At 50.7% G+C, this 13165-nt stretch overlaps 1 protein-coding gene across 4 annotated transcripts in view; it reads left to right on the top strand.

Annotated features, from left to right (window-relative positions):
• Positions 1–8069, top strand: part of Mxra7 (matrix remodeling associated 7) — a 35960-nt gene extending 27891 nt beyond the window's left edge. Inside the window, exons 3-5 of one of the 4 annotated variants that reach the window (XM_023714163.1) lie at positions 368–461; positions 1230–1309; positions 7810–7897. In XM_023714163.1, coding sequence (XP_023569931.1) covers positions 368–461; positions 1230–1263 — 128 coding nt within the window. In that variant the 3' untranslated portion in view covers positions 1264–1309; positions 7810–7897. Of the gene's footprint in view, positions 1–367; positions 462–1229; positions 1310–4119; positions 5396–7809 lie in introns of those variants that run through there. The other 3 variants (XM_023714162.1, XM_023714161.1, XM_023714164.1) reach the window with 3 other exon arrangements.
• Positions 8070–13165: the final 5096 nt, after the last annotated feature.

The raw sequence follows: 13165 nt of genomic DNA, 5'->3' as shown, positions 1-13165 counted from the left end.
GCTGTAGGATTGCATGGAAAAAAAACGGGATGAGTTTAGAGGTAGGAGCTGGGGTAAGAAGACAATGTTGAGTGTCCAGCCCTTTGGGAGGATGGGGACTGTCCCTGAGCTGGAGGGAGGGTTATGCATGGGCCACCCGAGCCTGACGGATGGGGCCCTCTCTGTTCGAGGTGCTTATTTTAAAATTTAATACAAGGGCGGGTATAATCCCAGCACTTGGGAGGCTGAGGCAGGGGAATCTCCATAAATTCGAGGACAGCCTGGGCTACACAGCAAGACCTTGTCTGAAAAACATAAATAACAAAGGGGAAGAGACAGGAGGAAGGGTTTGAATCTCCACATGGCTCTTACCATCTTCCCTTTACAGGAGAGGCCTTCTCCTTTAAGTACAGCCCCGGGCAGCTGAGGGGAAACCAGTACAAGAAGATGATGACCAAAGAAGAACTGGAGGAGGAGCAGAGGTGGGCTCCTGGCTCTCGCAATCCGAGGGAGTGTAGGCGGGGCTCTTGTAGATCATGCCCCTAGCATACTTCATTTCCAGTTCGCATCCTGTCCTAGTGACATCCAGCCCTGCCCACTGAGGGAGGAGCTGTCCTGGGGCGCTTGCTGGGGGGAGGCAGCTGATGATGTGGGAGGGGCACATGGAGGCATTGCCCACAGCCCCTACCCAGCCTGCCCCCTTCCCAGCAGAACCTGCTATTCCTTTGCCTAAAGTCCATGACAAAGCCTGTTAATTATGGGGGCAGAGCAGGGTCTCGGTGTGCGTCCCATGGTCAGTGTGCCCACTCCTCCCGTCCTGCATTATCTGTTCTGCTCCTCCAACTACAGCTTCTAGAACCATTGGCACACCCCTTCCTCGCTCCCCTCCACCCAGTCCCGCCGGACTGGGGGTGCTCCCAGCTGCCGGAGAAGCAGGTGTGCACCCCACCACGTGCTGGAGCCCTGTGTGTCTGAGACGTTTTCCCAGCTGGGTGAGATGGAAAGGCAGGGCGCACCTCCTGCCTGGAGCAAAGCTGCGGCGTAGGCGGGGCACATATGCCACCTGCCCCAGTCCCTCAGACCCCAGCCACCCTGCCTGATGCCCCATTTGGCCACTGTTTCCCCTCCCGGTGCCTGGCTCCCCTGGCTCCCGTGTGGCCTCAGGGGTTGGCCTCAGGCTCAGGCAGGAGGGAGACACACCCTCAGCTGCTTCCACTCCTGTGACCCCATATGCTGCCTTTATATTGCAGGATTGAGCTGACCTCTGACCTCACTTCCCTGTAGCAAGTTCTCTAGGTCCTGAGCCACAAACATTCTTGCAAAACTTTTGGTAAGGAGATTGATTTTTTAGACTAGTGGTGTTTCCCTTACACCGTCTCTAATGTGTCCCCAGTACCATCGCCGCTGTGGTCTAAACCCCATTCCTCACCGCCTTCATAACCTGGGGGTGCATTTTGCTCCACCACAGCCAGAATCATTCTTGTCATGCATGAGGGATTCCCAGGGCCAGGGGCTTCCAGAGGCATCAGTAAGTCTCTGATGTTTGGGGTGTTAGCGCCCCCTTGTGAGCTGGGAAAGCCACCCTCAGTGGGGCTGCTGCAGCAATGTGGACTCCTCCTCACTGGCAGCCTTTTTAGGTCACCGTCATGGCTTTAGACAGTGAGGGGACAGATACCCTGAGAACAGTCTGCTCTGAACTGTGGCATGGGTGGGTTCTGATCATCAGAGCCAGGACTGTGGACTGTGGCCAGGGCCACACATTGTCCCCCACCTGCTGGTACAGATTCCGTGTGACCAGACCCAGCTACCGTCACTCATTTTCCCGTGGTCTGTATCTGCTTGCAGCTCTGGAGGCAGAGCTAGGAAGTTAGCAGATGCTGCTGTGTGGCGCCCAAATCCCCAAACAGTGTCGCTGGCTTGAGCACAGAGAGGGTCTGGTACACCAGCTGGCCTCCAAGGTCTGTAGACGGGGTGAAGGCAGCACGGTGACCTTGTTCTGCTCAGTTGATGGCGCGGCATGACCTGCAGGGACCATTAGAATAGGAGAGGCCTGGGCTGGGGAGATGGCTCAGTAGAATCATAAGCGCTTGCCTGGCAAGCGAGAGGGCCTGAGTTCAATCCCTGGTTCCTAAAAAAAAAAAAAAAAAGTTAAAGAATAGGAGAAGCCAGGGCCAGGCTGCAACTGGCCTGCCACTGCCACCTCTGTTCAGAGCTGAGGCCTTGGAGGCCGGAAGGAAAATCCTGCATTATTTTCAAAGAAAGTGGAACCTCCCTCACCCAAAAGGACTGCCCCCAGGGAGCCTGTAGGGGTCTCAGGACCACCGGTGCACACTCTGCTCTTCTGTGGGGTAGTGACATTGTCTAGGAATTGCTTGTGGATGAGGGTGGAGTCCCTGACTCGGGCACCATAGTAGTGGCCCAAGTGGAGGAGGGGCTGGCAGAGGTTGCAGGCAGGGCAGAGTGGAGTTCCAGTCCATTCCATCGAGGCCTGCCCAGCACGCCCCCCGGCTCTCGCATGCCGTGACATCTGCTTGCCCCCTCCCGCCTACCCCTGCATGTGGTCCCAGCTGAGCTGTCTGCGGCCCCCTGGGGGCCACGTGGCTTCTGTTCCTCACATGGCAATGCTTGAGGTTGCAGAGGCTGGTCCATTTGGCTTTGTTTTTTCATCTTTAGCACGAGTCCCCGCAGGGGCTGGAGGAGCAGATGGCCTGCAGGACAGTTCAGGACCTAGCTGGGTTCAGGGAGCTGCTCTAGAATTTTCCTGTGAAACATAACTCACATGTTATTGTCAAACCACTGAACCGAAGCCAGCAGTGGAACGATTGCTTCTTTGCCCATCAGAACCTTTTCTACTGGTCTCTGTGCCTCCGTGTTCAGGGCACACAGTTGAGTTGCAAGCTAGCTCAGGCTAAGTGCTTCCCAGAACATATTAGCTTGGCACTGCGTTGGTGGTGGTTCCCTGCTCAGGCAGGCCCCAGAAGGCCAGCTTCGGCTCTCAGGGCTTGGCAGTGAGGAAGCTGGAGGCTCCACATGAGCTCTCCCCAGGAACTGCCCTGGCTATTCTAGCCCTGGCCTGCTCACAGGTAAAGCCAGGGACGGGCAAGGCGGTCAGGTTTGCAAAGCTGCTTGAGACCCTGCTGTCCAGACGGCTCACCCCCTTGGGTCTCTTCTGGACAGAGGTTCTCATGCTTTCCTGGCATTGCCTCTGCTTCTGAAGGTGTCCTAGGGTTTCCACCACAGTTTGTCTGGGAGGAGCCACCTCCAGCTCAGTGCAGGCTGAGATAGGAAGCCTCCCCCTTCCGCAATTCCTCACCCTGAGCTAGTGAGGCTGGCGAGGCTTGGCTGGCTTCACACCATGGTAGGAAGAAGCCTCCTGCTCATCAGTCCTTTCCACCTGCTTGTCCCAGAGGGAAAGCAGAACTTAACATGCAGGCTGGGCTGGGGCTAACAGCTCTACCGCCCCATGCTCCTGCATTGAAGGTCTGCAGGACTGTCCTGCCTCTTCAGGAAATAGATGTGACTCTGGAGGAGGGTGTTGTATGGCACAGCGGGGAAGGGGAGGAGGAGATGGAGGAACCATAGCTCTAGGATTACTCTTCTAGTACTTCTGCCTGATACATACCCATCAAATCAAAATCAACCCTCCAGAGTGAATTTCAAATTCTCATTGACTCTGTCCTCCAGGAGAGGGCGCCAGAGGCACAGAATCAGATGCCCTGCCTGTGTTCTGTCTTTTAAGAGTGGCCGCACCCTTCTTCTGGCCCACTTCTTCTTCCACTTCTACAAGTGGAAGAACTTGTAGGCAAAACAAAACCCAGCCAGGAGGCACTAGAAATTATGTAGGGTGGCAGAAACGTCATCCAGCCAAAGATCGTCAAGCTTGAATGTCTGGCTGCTTTTGATGCCTCAAAGAGGCAGAAAGTGGCTGCCCGGCTCCACAAGAGGTCCACAGGATCTCTGCAGGGCCTGGCCCGTCTCTCATTGAGACTGTCCTGCTACCAGTGGCAAGAAGCAGGCTGCGAACTCAGCGTCTAGTGTGGCTTCTGCAACTTCAAACATTTTCCTTCTCCCTTTTGCAGTGCACTTGTAAGATGGAATAAGTAAAATACATTGTCTTTTTCTCCCTATTTCTCTTTACAGAACTGAAGAATAATGAAGTTATCCTTAGCTTCCTCCTGAATGCTTTCCCTTTTGGCATCTTTAACAGCTTGAGTGATAACACAGAAGCCCCCAGAGAGGAGCCCACACAGTTGGGGGTGGGCTTACCTACAAATCTCTGAGATGCAAGACCCCTCCCTGACTGGCAAGACCCTTGGCAGTGCCTTCGGCCTTGCCCTGCTTGGAGATGCTCACCCCAACTGAATGGGTCCCTTTGTTAAGCTGAAGGGTTTTAAGAGATGAGTCAGACTTTGAGTTTCTCTCACCACCCAAGCTTGCTCTCCACATATCCGTTACAACCGAGGAAACACCAGCTTCAGTGTCTCCAACATTTTAAAAATCAGAGTGCAGTTTATCTCAGCCTTCCTCCTTTTGTGCTCACTGAAGCCAACCCACAAAAGACTGAGGAATGACAGACCAGTGCGGCTAAACTCGGTAGCTCTGTCAGGGATGGCTGACGGGGCCCTCTTCCTCTTGTGGGCTCCTTCCAGAGATGACGGGTGCCATATTGATTACTGCATCACAAAAAGCCAAAGCCAGTACTGGCTTCACCACTACCCTCCTGTCACCTCGAGGTGGTGGGGGTCTAGGCCTCTTGTTGCTAAAGAGGCCCTTTCACTGACATTTTTACCAGCTCAGCAGAATCTCCACTTTTGCTCTGGCAGAAGCAATAAGAATTATGTTAGTTTAAGAGATTTCTGGGCTATGCCTTGTCCTGGAAGGTTTCATAGGTTAGGTAAACAGATCACTCCCAGTTTAGCTTCTTGGAATTTTATATTTGACATTTATACTAGACCAATTTATAGTACTTAGATTTCTTAGTTAAAACACTTTTTTCTAGAGCAATAAGTTTACAGGAAAACTTTGCATTTAATGGAAGGCTGGGAAATGTCCAACATCCGCTCCCAGGCAAGGACTTCCGGCCGCCTTCACCTTGGCTTCCATTCCTTCGGTTCAGGGCTTCAGGCAGAACAGGGGACAAAGGAACAGCCACACAGCCAATGCCTTTGACACAGAGCCACGTGTGATGAGCAGATGTACTCGTGCATTTCTCAGTAGCAATAGTGATAGCCCTGTCCGAGCCAGGATATTAGTAATAGGAAGAATATGAAGTAGTGACTCCCTCTGAGTGTAGTTGTCTAGGTTTGTCTGGAAACTTCCAGACCTGGCTTGTAGGCAGCAGGCCTTGTATAGCCTAATGGCCTGACTCTGTATTCTGCCTTTCTTGGGTCCAATAAACTTTGGGTAGATGACCTTGGTTATTGTGTGTTTTTTCAGCTTGCTTTGTTTTTTTACAAAACAATCTTTTTGGAACTGGTTGAACTGAACTCTCTCTCTCTCTCTCTCTCTCTCTCTCTCTCTCTCTCTCTCTCTCTCTTTCCTGTGTTTTTGAGACAGGGTTTCCCAGTGCAGTTCAGACTGGCCTTGAACTCACTTTGCAGCCCTGGCAGATTTCAAACCGGCAGCCACCCTTCTGCCTCAGCCTCCCGAGTGCTGAGATTACAGGTGTGCACCACCACACCTGGCTCTTTTTTTTCTTTTCATGCTCTTATCATTCTCATACAGTAGGACGCCTTGTGATCACCCTGTTTAAAATACGAAATTGCCACAGCCACCTCTGTGTGGCAGCTTGTAATAAGCAATTCAGGGAGGTGCCCACGTGCATGGGCAACGGAGCCATCCCTTGCTCGGCACACGGCTCCCAGCTCACGATCCCCATGTCTTTGGACCTGCAGCAGAGCACAGAGTATGTACTGTTGGCTCCCTCTCCAGGCAGGGGAGCCAGCCACACAAGTCGAAAACTGTGGTGAGTGTTTAAATTTCACAAACTGATGACAGAAGACATTGCTGTTCATGCCCCTCAGAGCACACCGCCTTCTCCTTGAGCACACGCGTCCCACTGTTCTTGTCAATTTCAGAATCGCCTCTGGAAACCCTCTGTGGTGTCTGTGAGCTGTGAAAAAAAGTGTGTGACTCTGTGCTGCTCTTGAGTGCCTCTCAGCAGAAAGACAGGCTCACAAGGATGACCCTCTGTGTCCTTACTTGCCTTCTCCACCGAATCTGGTGCCATGTGGTTTCTGGCGCTGCCCCAAGTCAGAATGACCACGAAAGGTCGCTATCTGGGATCAGTCTGGGCTGTCACAGCAGCCCCAGCAGTGTAATTAAAGACTCATGAAAGAGAACTTCCAGACCTGCTTCAGAAGGTGTCAGTAGTGATAGGAAAATGAGTATCGAGCAAGAGGGCTGGTTTTTTTGGTACTAAGGATCAAACTCAGAATCTTGTACTTGCCAGGCAGGTACTTAAGCCACTGAGCTATCTCCTCCAGTGCAAGGGGGAATATTTTTGAGGGGATTCTAGCAATGCTTCTTTTACTGTAATCAAGTTTTAGACATTTAAACACTATATTACTCAACCTACCTCCTAAGGGGCCAGGGAGATAGCTCAGTAGGATAAGCGCTTGCCTGGCAAGCGCAAGGGCCTGAGTTCAATCCCCGGTTCCGCCAAATAATAAGCAAATAATAATCAACCTACCTCCTAGATGAAGGAGGCTGGGAATTGGGACTTTAAGTATTTGAACTTCTATATGCCACCTGGTGGCGGGGCAGAAGGTATAGCTTGAGGACGAGAGTTATTGCAGAAGGAGTGTGTTCAGCAAACATAAGGCCAGATGTTGAGACGGGCCCCCTGGGCTGCGAAGTCTGACCTGCGGTGTGGCTTCTCTCTTCTCAAGGTGCCAAGCCCCCCAGTAGTGTGATGCAGAGGGTAGGAACTGCAGCAGCGAGGACCCAGCCTAGGGAGAGGGTACCACAGGCAGCCCGCCCAGGGGATGAGTACAGGGCACCAGGGGGGCACTGACAGCACCACGCTGTCCCCTGGCTTCTGTGGCTCTGCCCTTTGTGTTTGCTGTGGGAGTGGTCCTGAGCCTGCAGCTGGTGTGACTGAGCCTCGTAAAGATAACAGAGCCCGAGTGCAGTAAAGTCTTCATCCGTGCCACGGCAAGAGGAGCGCGGCCACCACCTGCCAGAGTACATCTTTGTGTATAGTAGAAGACTCCCCTTTCTCCAGGCAGGGAGCCCACACAGGGTTTGCCCAGCTCCCTCTCAAACCTATCCTCTTGTCCCTTTCCCCAGTGGGCTATGACGTCTTCTCTTCCTATCCTTCTAGAAATCCCTCTAAACGAGGGCGGTTTCTTCCTACGAGCTCAAGCCGCTCCATGGCACGTGTTCTCTTCTGCCTTGCCTTACTGTAAGACGCACGATCAGCATGGGGAAAGTGAGGCATCGCTCTGGGACGCCAAGGGATACTTGCGGGTCCCCAACCTCTACAGGGTTCTAACCGGAAACTTAGAATCCCAGCGTGGGGTGTGTCGGAGCAAAGTAGTGTCTACATTTTAAGTGAGTTCTGTCCTGTTTTGAGTTTTGGTTTTTGAGGTAAGGTCTCACCATGGCTGCCCTAAAACTTACTGTGTAGCCCAGGCTGGACTCAACTTCACGATGATCCTCCTGCCTCAGCCTCCTGAGTGCTTGGATTGCAGATATGCGCCATTGCTTGTTTTGGTTTACTGTTACACCAAAAAGCAAAGGCAGGAACAATACCCACAGCTATGTAGTCTCCCTCCCTGGTCGCGGGGGTGGGAGCCTCCTTTTCCTCTTATCCCTTCTTCTCGACAGAGTTCAGAAAGAGCAGCTGGCCGCCATCTTCAAGCTCATGAAGGACAACAAGGAGACATTTGGCGAGATGTCCGATGGTGACGTGCAGGAGCAGCTCCGGCTCTATGACATGTAGGCCTGTCGCCTGGCAAGACACCACACAGGATGACCTGACTGCAGGGCCAGGCCCCTGTCCTGACTCTGGGCCCCAGTGCTTTGTGACTTCCAGACTTTTGTGGGCTTAACTTTATCTTATAAATATAGCTGTAGATTACCTATAATTGTGCTCAACTCTTGCCATTTATGTGTCATCTTCTGGAAATCAACATTTTTTTTTTCTTCAGAGGAGAAAGTCCCTGACCCCTTTGGCTTCTGCAGGCAGGTGAGGCTGGCCTGTCACTTTCACGTGGGTGACCCTGGAGGCAGCTTCTGAGCCAATTCAGTCCCTGACCCTGCGGGCCAGGGCAGAATCCACAGGGCCCACTTGAAGACTTGGCCCTGGGCCCCAACAAGTCAGGTGGAGAGAGCTTGGGGTGAGCGCTAGCTTACTTCCTCCTGCCCTAGAAGAATTTCTGGAAGGTCCAGTCCTGGGGAAGCAGGCAGCAGGGGAGCATTCAGCCATGCTCAGGTTGAATTCAAAGGCTCACCTACCTGGGACCATGCCACAGAATGAGGGGCGTAGGAATTCCCCTTGGGGAAGTAGTTATTTTAGAGTGAAGACTTGTGTGCATTTAACTCTCCTAGTGCAGTGCTAGACACTCTAGAGAGCAGAAATAAAATCCGCAGCGCAGAGTGGGGCTGCAGCTCAGTGTAGAATGTTCACTGCATGGCTTCAAGGCCCTGAGTTTGAGCCCCGGCACTGCAAGAAAAGAAAAGGAAAAAAAACATCTATACGATAGTGCCTGGGACACCACATGTGACCTTTCCATCTCTGAATAAATGCATTAGGGTGGTAGAAATGACACTGGCTCCCGTATGCTCACAGATCCCGCTTCTCACAGCCTTAGGAAAATTCAGAGTTCCCAAGAAAACCGAGTTAGAGAACCTGGGAAAGCTCTTGGCTGTTGCTTTTCGGTGTTTTGTCATTTTGAGGCAGGGTCTCACTATGCAGCTCAAAGTAGCCTGAGCTCACTTTGTAGCCCAGGTTGGTCTCAAACTCAGTGATCCTCTTGCCTCAGCCTCCCAGATGCTGGGATTATAGGTGTGCGCCACCACACTGATCCTAAGAAGGATCAGTGTATTTTTGCTTTCCCGAATAAGTGAAATCACAAAATGAAAGAAGCAGTGGCATTTTTGCACACCTCAGGTTACTGGGGTTCACTTCTTCTGGTCACCTCTGTGTGCCGGAGGTTTTTGGGGGACTCTTTTTATTTCTCTGCTGAGACTTGCTTTGCTCTGGGTCTGCTGATCTGTGCAAATGTTTGAGGTTTTTTTCTGTTTATTTTTGTACCAGAAATCGAACTCAGAGCCTTGCACTTGTCAGGCAGGTACTGTGCCACTGAGCCATGTCCCTAGCCCTTTTCCTGTTTTTTGTTTTTTGTTTTTTTCAGAACAAGGGATTAAACTCAGGCCCTTGGCTTGCCATGGAAGTGCTTATTCCACTGCGTCATCTCCCTGACTCTCCTGTTTATTTTTGTTGTCTAATTTTTTTCTTTAAAAATTAACTTTTACGTTTTTGTGAATGCATTTTAGATATTCTGTGACTCCACAATCATTTATCCCCCATCTCGCATCCCAGGGACCCCCTCTCCTCTTCCATTCCTCAGCGCTTCTTTTCAGATCATAACTAGCAGATCTTTATGGCTGTGGGGAAAATAAATGCAAGGAACTTTTGTGTATTTGTAGCAGCTAAAATGTCCTGACCGCAAAGAGCAAACTCCAACTGAGCTGGCCTAAGGAAGAGGACAATCTCTCATGACAAGTTCTAAAGGACAGTGGCTCCAGGCCCAGGCTTAGGCTGGAATACCCTCACCTCGGTATTCCTCGCCTTTTTCTGTTTTTTTTTTTTTTTTTTTTTTTTTTTTTAAAGGCTGCAGAGTACATACAAGTCATCTTTACTTTATTTTATTTTTATTTTTTCTTTCTTTCTTTTTTTTTTTTGAGGAACCAGGGATTGAACTCAGGCCCTTGCACTTGCCAGGGAAGCGCTTATTCCACTGAGCCATCTCCCCAGCCCGCCTTTTTCTGTTAACGCTAGCTTTCCTCACGGTGGCAAGATGGCTGCAAGAGTCCAGGGGTCACGTCCAAAAGCAAGAAAGGGGTCACCTCTTGCTTTTGTGCCCAGGGGTAGACGTGCTCCTGATGCCCCTCCACACCTTCCTTTGGGTCCCAGTGGCAGTTCTACACCATGTGCCCGTGTTTCCTCCAATCACGAGCAAGGGGGTGGGAGCATCGCGGCATCAAGACAGGAAAAATCAACACCATCAGGGCCACTGGAAAGCATAAGGTAGGAGAGAAAGAAATACAGGCCAGGACAGAGAGAGCAGACTCGGAGGGAGGCTTCTGTAAGGCAGCCCTTGACCGAATATAACCGTGATGTCGCTTCCACAGGAGCCAAGAAAAGCCAACCTCAACCCAATGGTCTTCTCAGGCTGGAGTTGAGAGGCAAAAAGGCTGCGGCAGAGGCAGGAAGCTGCCCCGCCCCCGGCCGCCAGGCCCCGCCCCGGCCGCCAGGCCCCGCCCCGGCCGCCAGGCCCCGCCCCCTGCTGAGCCCACCCATCCAAGACCCAGAGCAGTGGCCACTGCGCATGCCTGGCCCTCAGGCCACAAATTCCCATTTGCTGAGCCCTGTGTTACCAACCCTTCAGGGGCTCCTTTCCTGAAAACTAGGCTGTTGTGTCTCCACCCTGTGGACAGAATTAGCTGTCTCCTCCGTCTGGTATTAAAAAGAACTGCCTGGGCTGGTGAGATGGCTCAGCGGACGAAGTGCCTGCTTAGACAAGTGTAGCTTTCCGCGCTGCCTGTCCTGCAGGCTACCTTGCTTTGAATGCCCCACGGATGATCTGGACTGGTTTTCAGTTTTTCTTAATGTGAATCGTTTTACTAGGAATAGGTCGCTGTGGGTGGGACCTTTTCAATTTAATTTTAAGGAAATGCATTTGTGTTAAGAACTTCTGTATTTAAGAGAATGACAAAGCCCAAGTTTATATTCTGGGAGGCTCTCTGGGCCTAGAAGGAAAGATTCATGCTCAGATTTCGACTCTAAACGTGGGTGGCCTCAGGCAGGCCTGGGATTGGGCTTTCTAAAGGCAACAGTGACCCTGGGTATGGTGGCACACACCTGTAATTCTCAGCATTCAGGAGGCTGAGGCAGGAGGAGCTCCGTGAGTTCAAGACCAGCCTGAACTAATAGGAAGCCCCCGACTTGATAGACAGACAGACAGACAGACAAATAGCAACTGAGTTATTTATTTGGAATCAAGCACTCCTGAAGAACAGCGAAACACCTTTGTCCAGGCCACATCAGGGCTGCTGGACTTGGCAGAGACCCAGCGTCATTCTCAAGGCCTGTCATCCCATCTGTGATTGTGATACAGGGAGAAAAACATCTCGGGTGGGTGACCTCCAAATGATACAGGGAACCTCCAAATGATACAGGGAAAAATGATCTCCCGACCTGACCTGCACGAGTTCATGTTCTCTAAAACCGAAGAATGAATTTAGGAACAAACAGAGGTTGTGAGCAGAATATATTTATTGAGGGAAAGAAAGCTCCTGTCTGAGAGAGGGACAGGAGAGGAGCACGAGTGGGTTGTTCCCTAGACACTGTCTCTTCCAGGGACTTTTATAGTGTAAAACCATGTGGGGAAAGGGGGAACTCACTTAGGTGGATGTGGGGTGGGACAAAACCATGGTCAACCAATGCGATTACAAGCACCCTTGCTCAGGTAAAATTAAGTCTGGGACCAAATGGGGAAGGGAGTCATAGAGCAAGGGGGCATGAATGTAAAATAGGACCTTATCTGGTAGCCATCAGATAAGGATTCTTTTTGGCTTTCTCAGGGTAATAATCAGTCCGGGATGCTAATCTTCAGGGAGGTTAGCATTTGTTTGCTCTTTGGTCTTCAGGTCTGGCTCACAGTGGGAGCATCATCCCTCCCACAGTTGTAAGGTATCTTGACTTCTGTGTTATCTCCTTCAAGGTGTGGGCCAGAGTGATAGCTCAGTGGCTTACGTGCCTGCCTGGCAAGTGCAAGGTCCTGAGTTTGATCCCTGGTACCAAAAAAATCTTTCAAGGGCCTGGCTGCCTATAATATTTCTGTCTAATTTGGCTCCTGCAATATTTGCAGCTCTGTCCCTGAAGGAGAGGGGCTATGGGGACAGGGTTTTATCTTACCCAGTAAATGTGGTTTCCTCCCCTTCCCCTAGCCGCCAAGGAGAGGTCTTCTCAGAGGGGCAATGCATCAGAAATCTCCAGCCCAGTCTACTGCAGTCTACTGCATGGGGCCCTGGTTTTACATAAATTGAGGCCCACCCAGACGAGGGTACCAGATCCACCATTGGGTCCTCAGCATATAGAGGTCTCCCCAGAGATTTTCCAGGACCGTGCTTTTCTTCTTCTTGTTTTGTTTAAACTATTGTCATTTTCATTTTGTTTTCTATTTTTTCCCTCTAGGATTTCTACCAAATACTCTTGCAGCAGCAAACACAAACACCAAAACATCCCCCAGGATTTGGAGGGAGGTTTATCTAATGTTGGCTGGCACAGATAGGGATTTCTTCCCAAAATATCCGTCCCTAAACAGTAGCGGGCTAGCTTTCTTATAGGGTGGGTAGGCTGGAAGTGCAGAAGCCGAGTACTTGGCTGTCTTTGATTGGTTCTTACAATTTGCATCGAAGTGACCAGCTGTTTCTAGGAGACAGTAGTAACAGGAACTGAAAGTAAACTAGAAGTTACCTGGGCAACTAACAACAACTGAAAGTATACTGGCTGGAGGAGGGTATTTTCTGCTACACTCTAACCGTCTTTATCAGTTTAAGTTCTGCTCTTTTAACATTTTTATTTTGCTTTGGTAGCAACCTATATACAATTTCTCTAGGAACAACTTCCTAATTCTTTTTTTTACCTCCAGGATTGGGATGGAACCCAGGGTCTTGACATTGAGCTACACTCAAATCCACCCACCACCACCAGCACCCCCCTTTTTTTTTTTAATTTTGAGACCAGGTTTCAATAAATCATTACATCACCCAGGCTTGAATTTGCAATCCTCCCGCCTCAAGACTCCTAGACTGCTGTGGTTACAGACCAGGCTCCTGCTTCTTTTGAGTGCCACAGCCCAGTTTTTTTTTTTTTTTTTTTTTTTTTCCAGCTATTTCTTCTTCTGATGACCTCTTCATGGTTTGCAGTATTTTGCTAATTCAAATAATATCACCA

The sequence above is a fragment of the Octodon degus genome, unplaced genomic scaffold (genome assembly GCF_000260255.1).
Source record: "Octodon degus isolate 3935 unplaced genomic scaffold, OctDeg1.0 scaffold00033, whole genome shotgun sequence".
Lineage (NCBI taxonomy): Eukaryota > Metazoa > Chordata > Mammalia > Rodentia > Octodontidae > Octodon > Octodon degus.
This window is presented reverse-complemented; position numbering and strand designations above follow the sequence as displayed.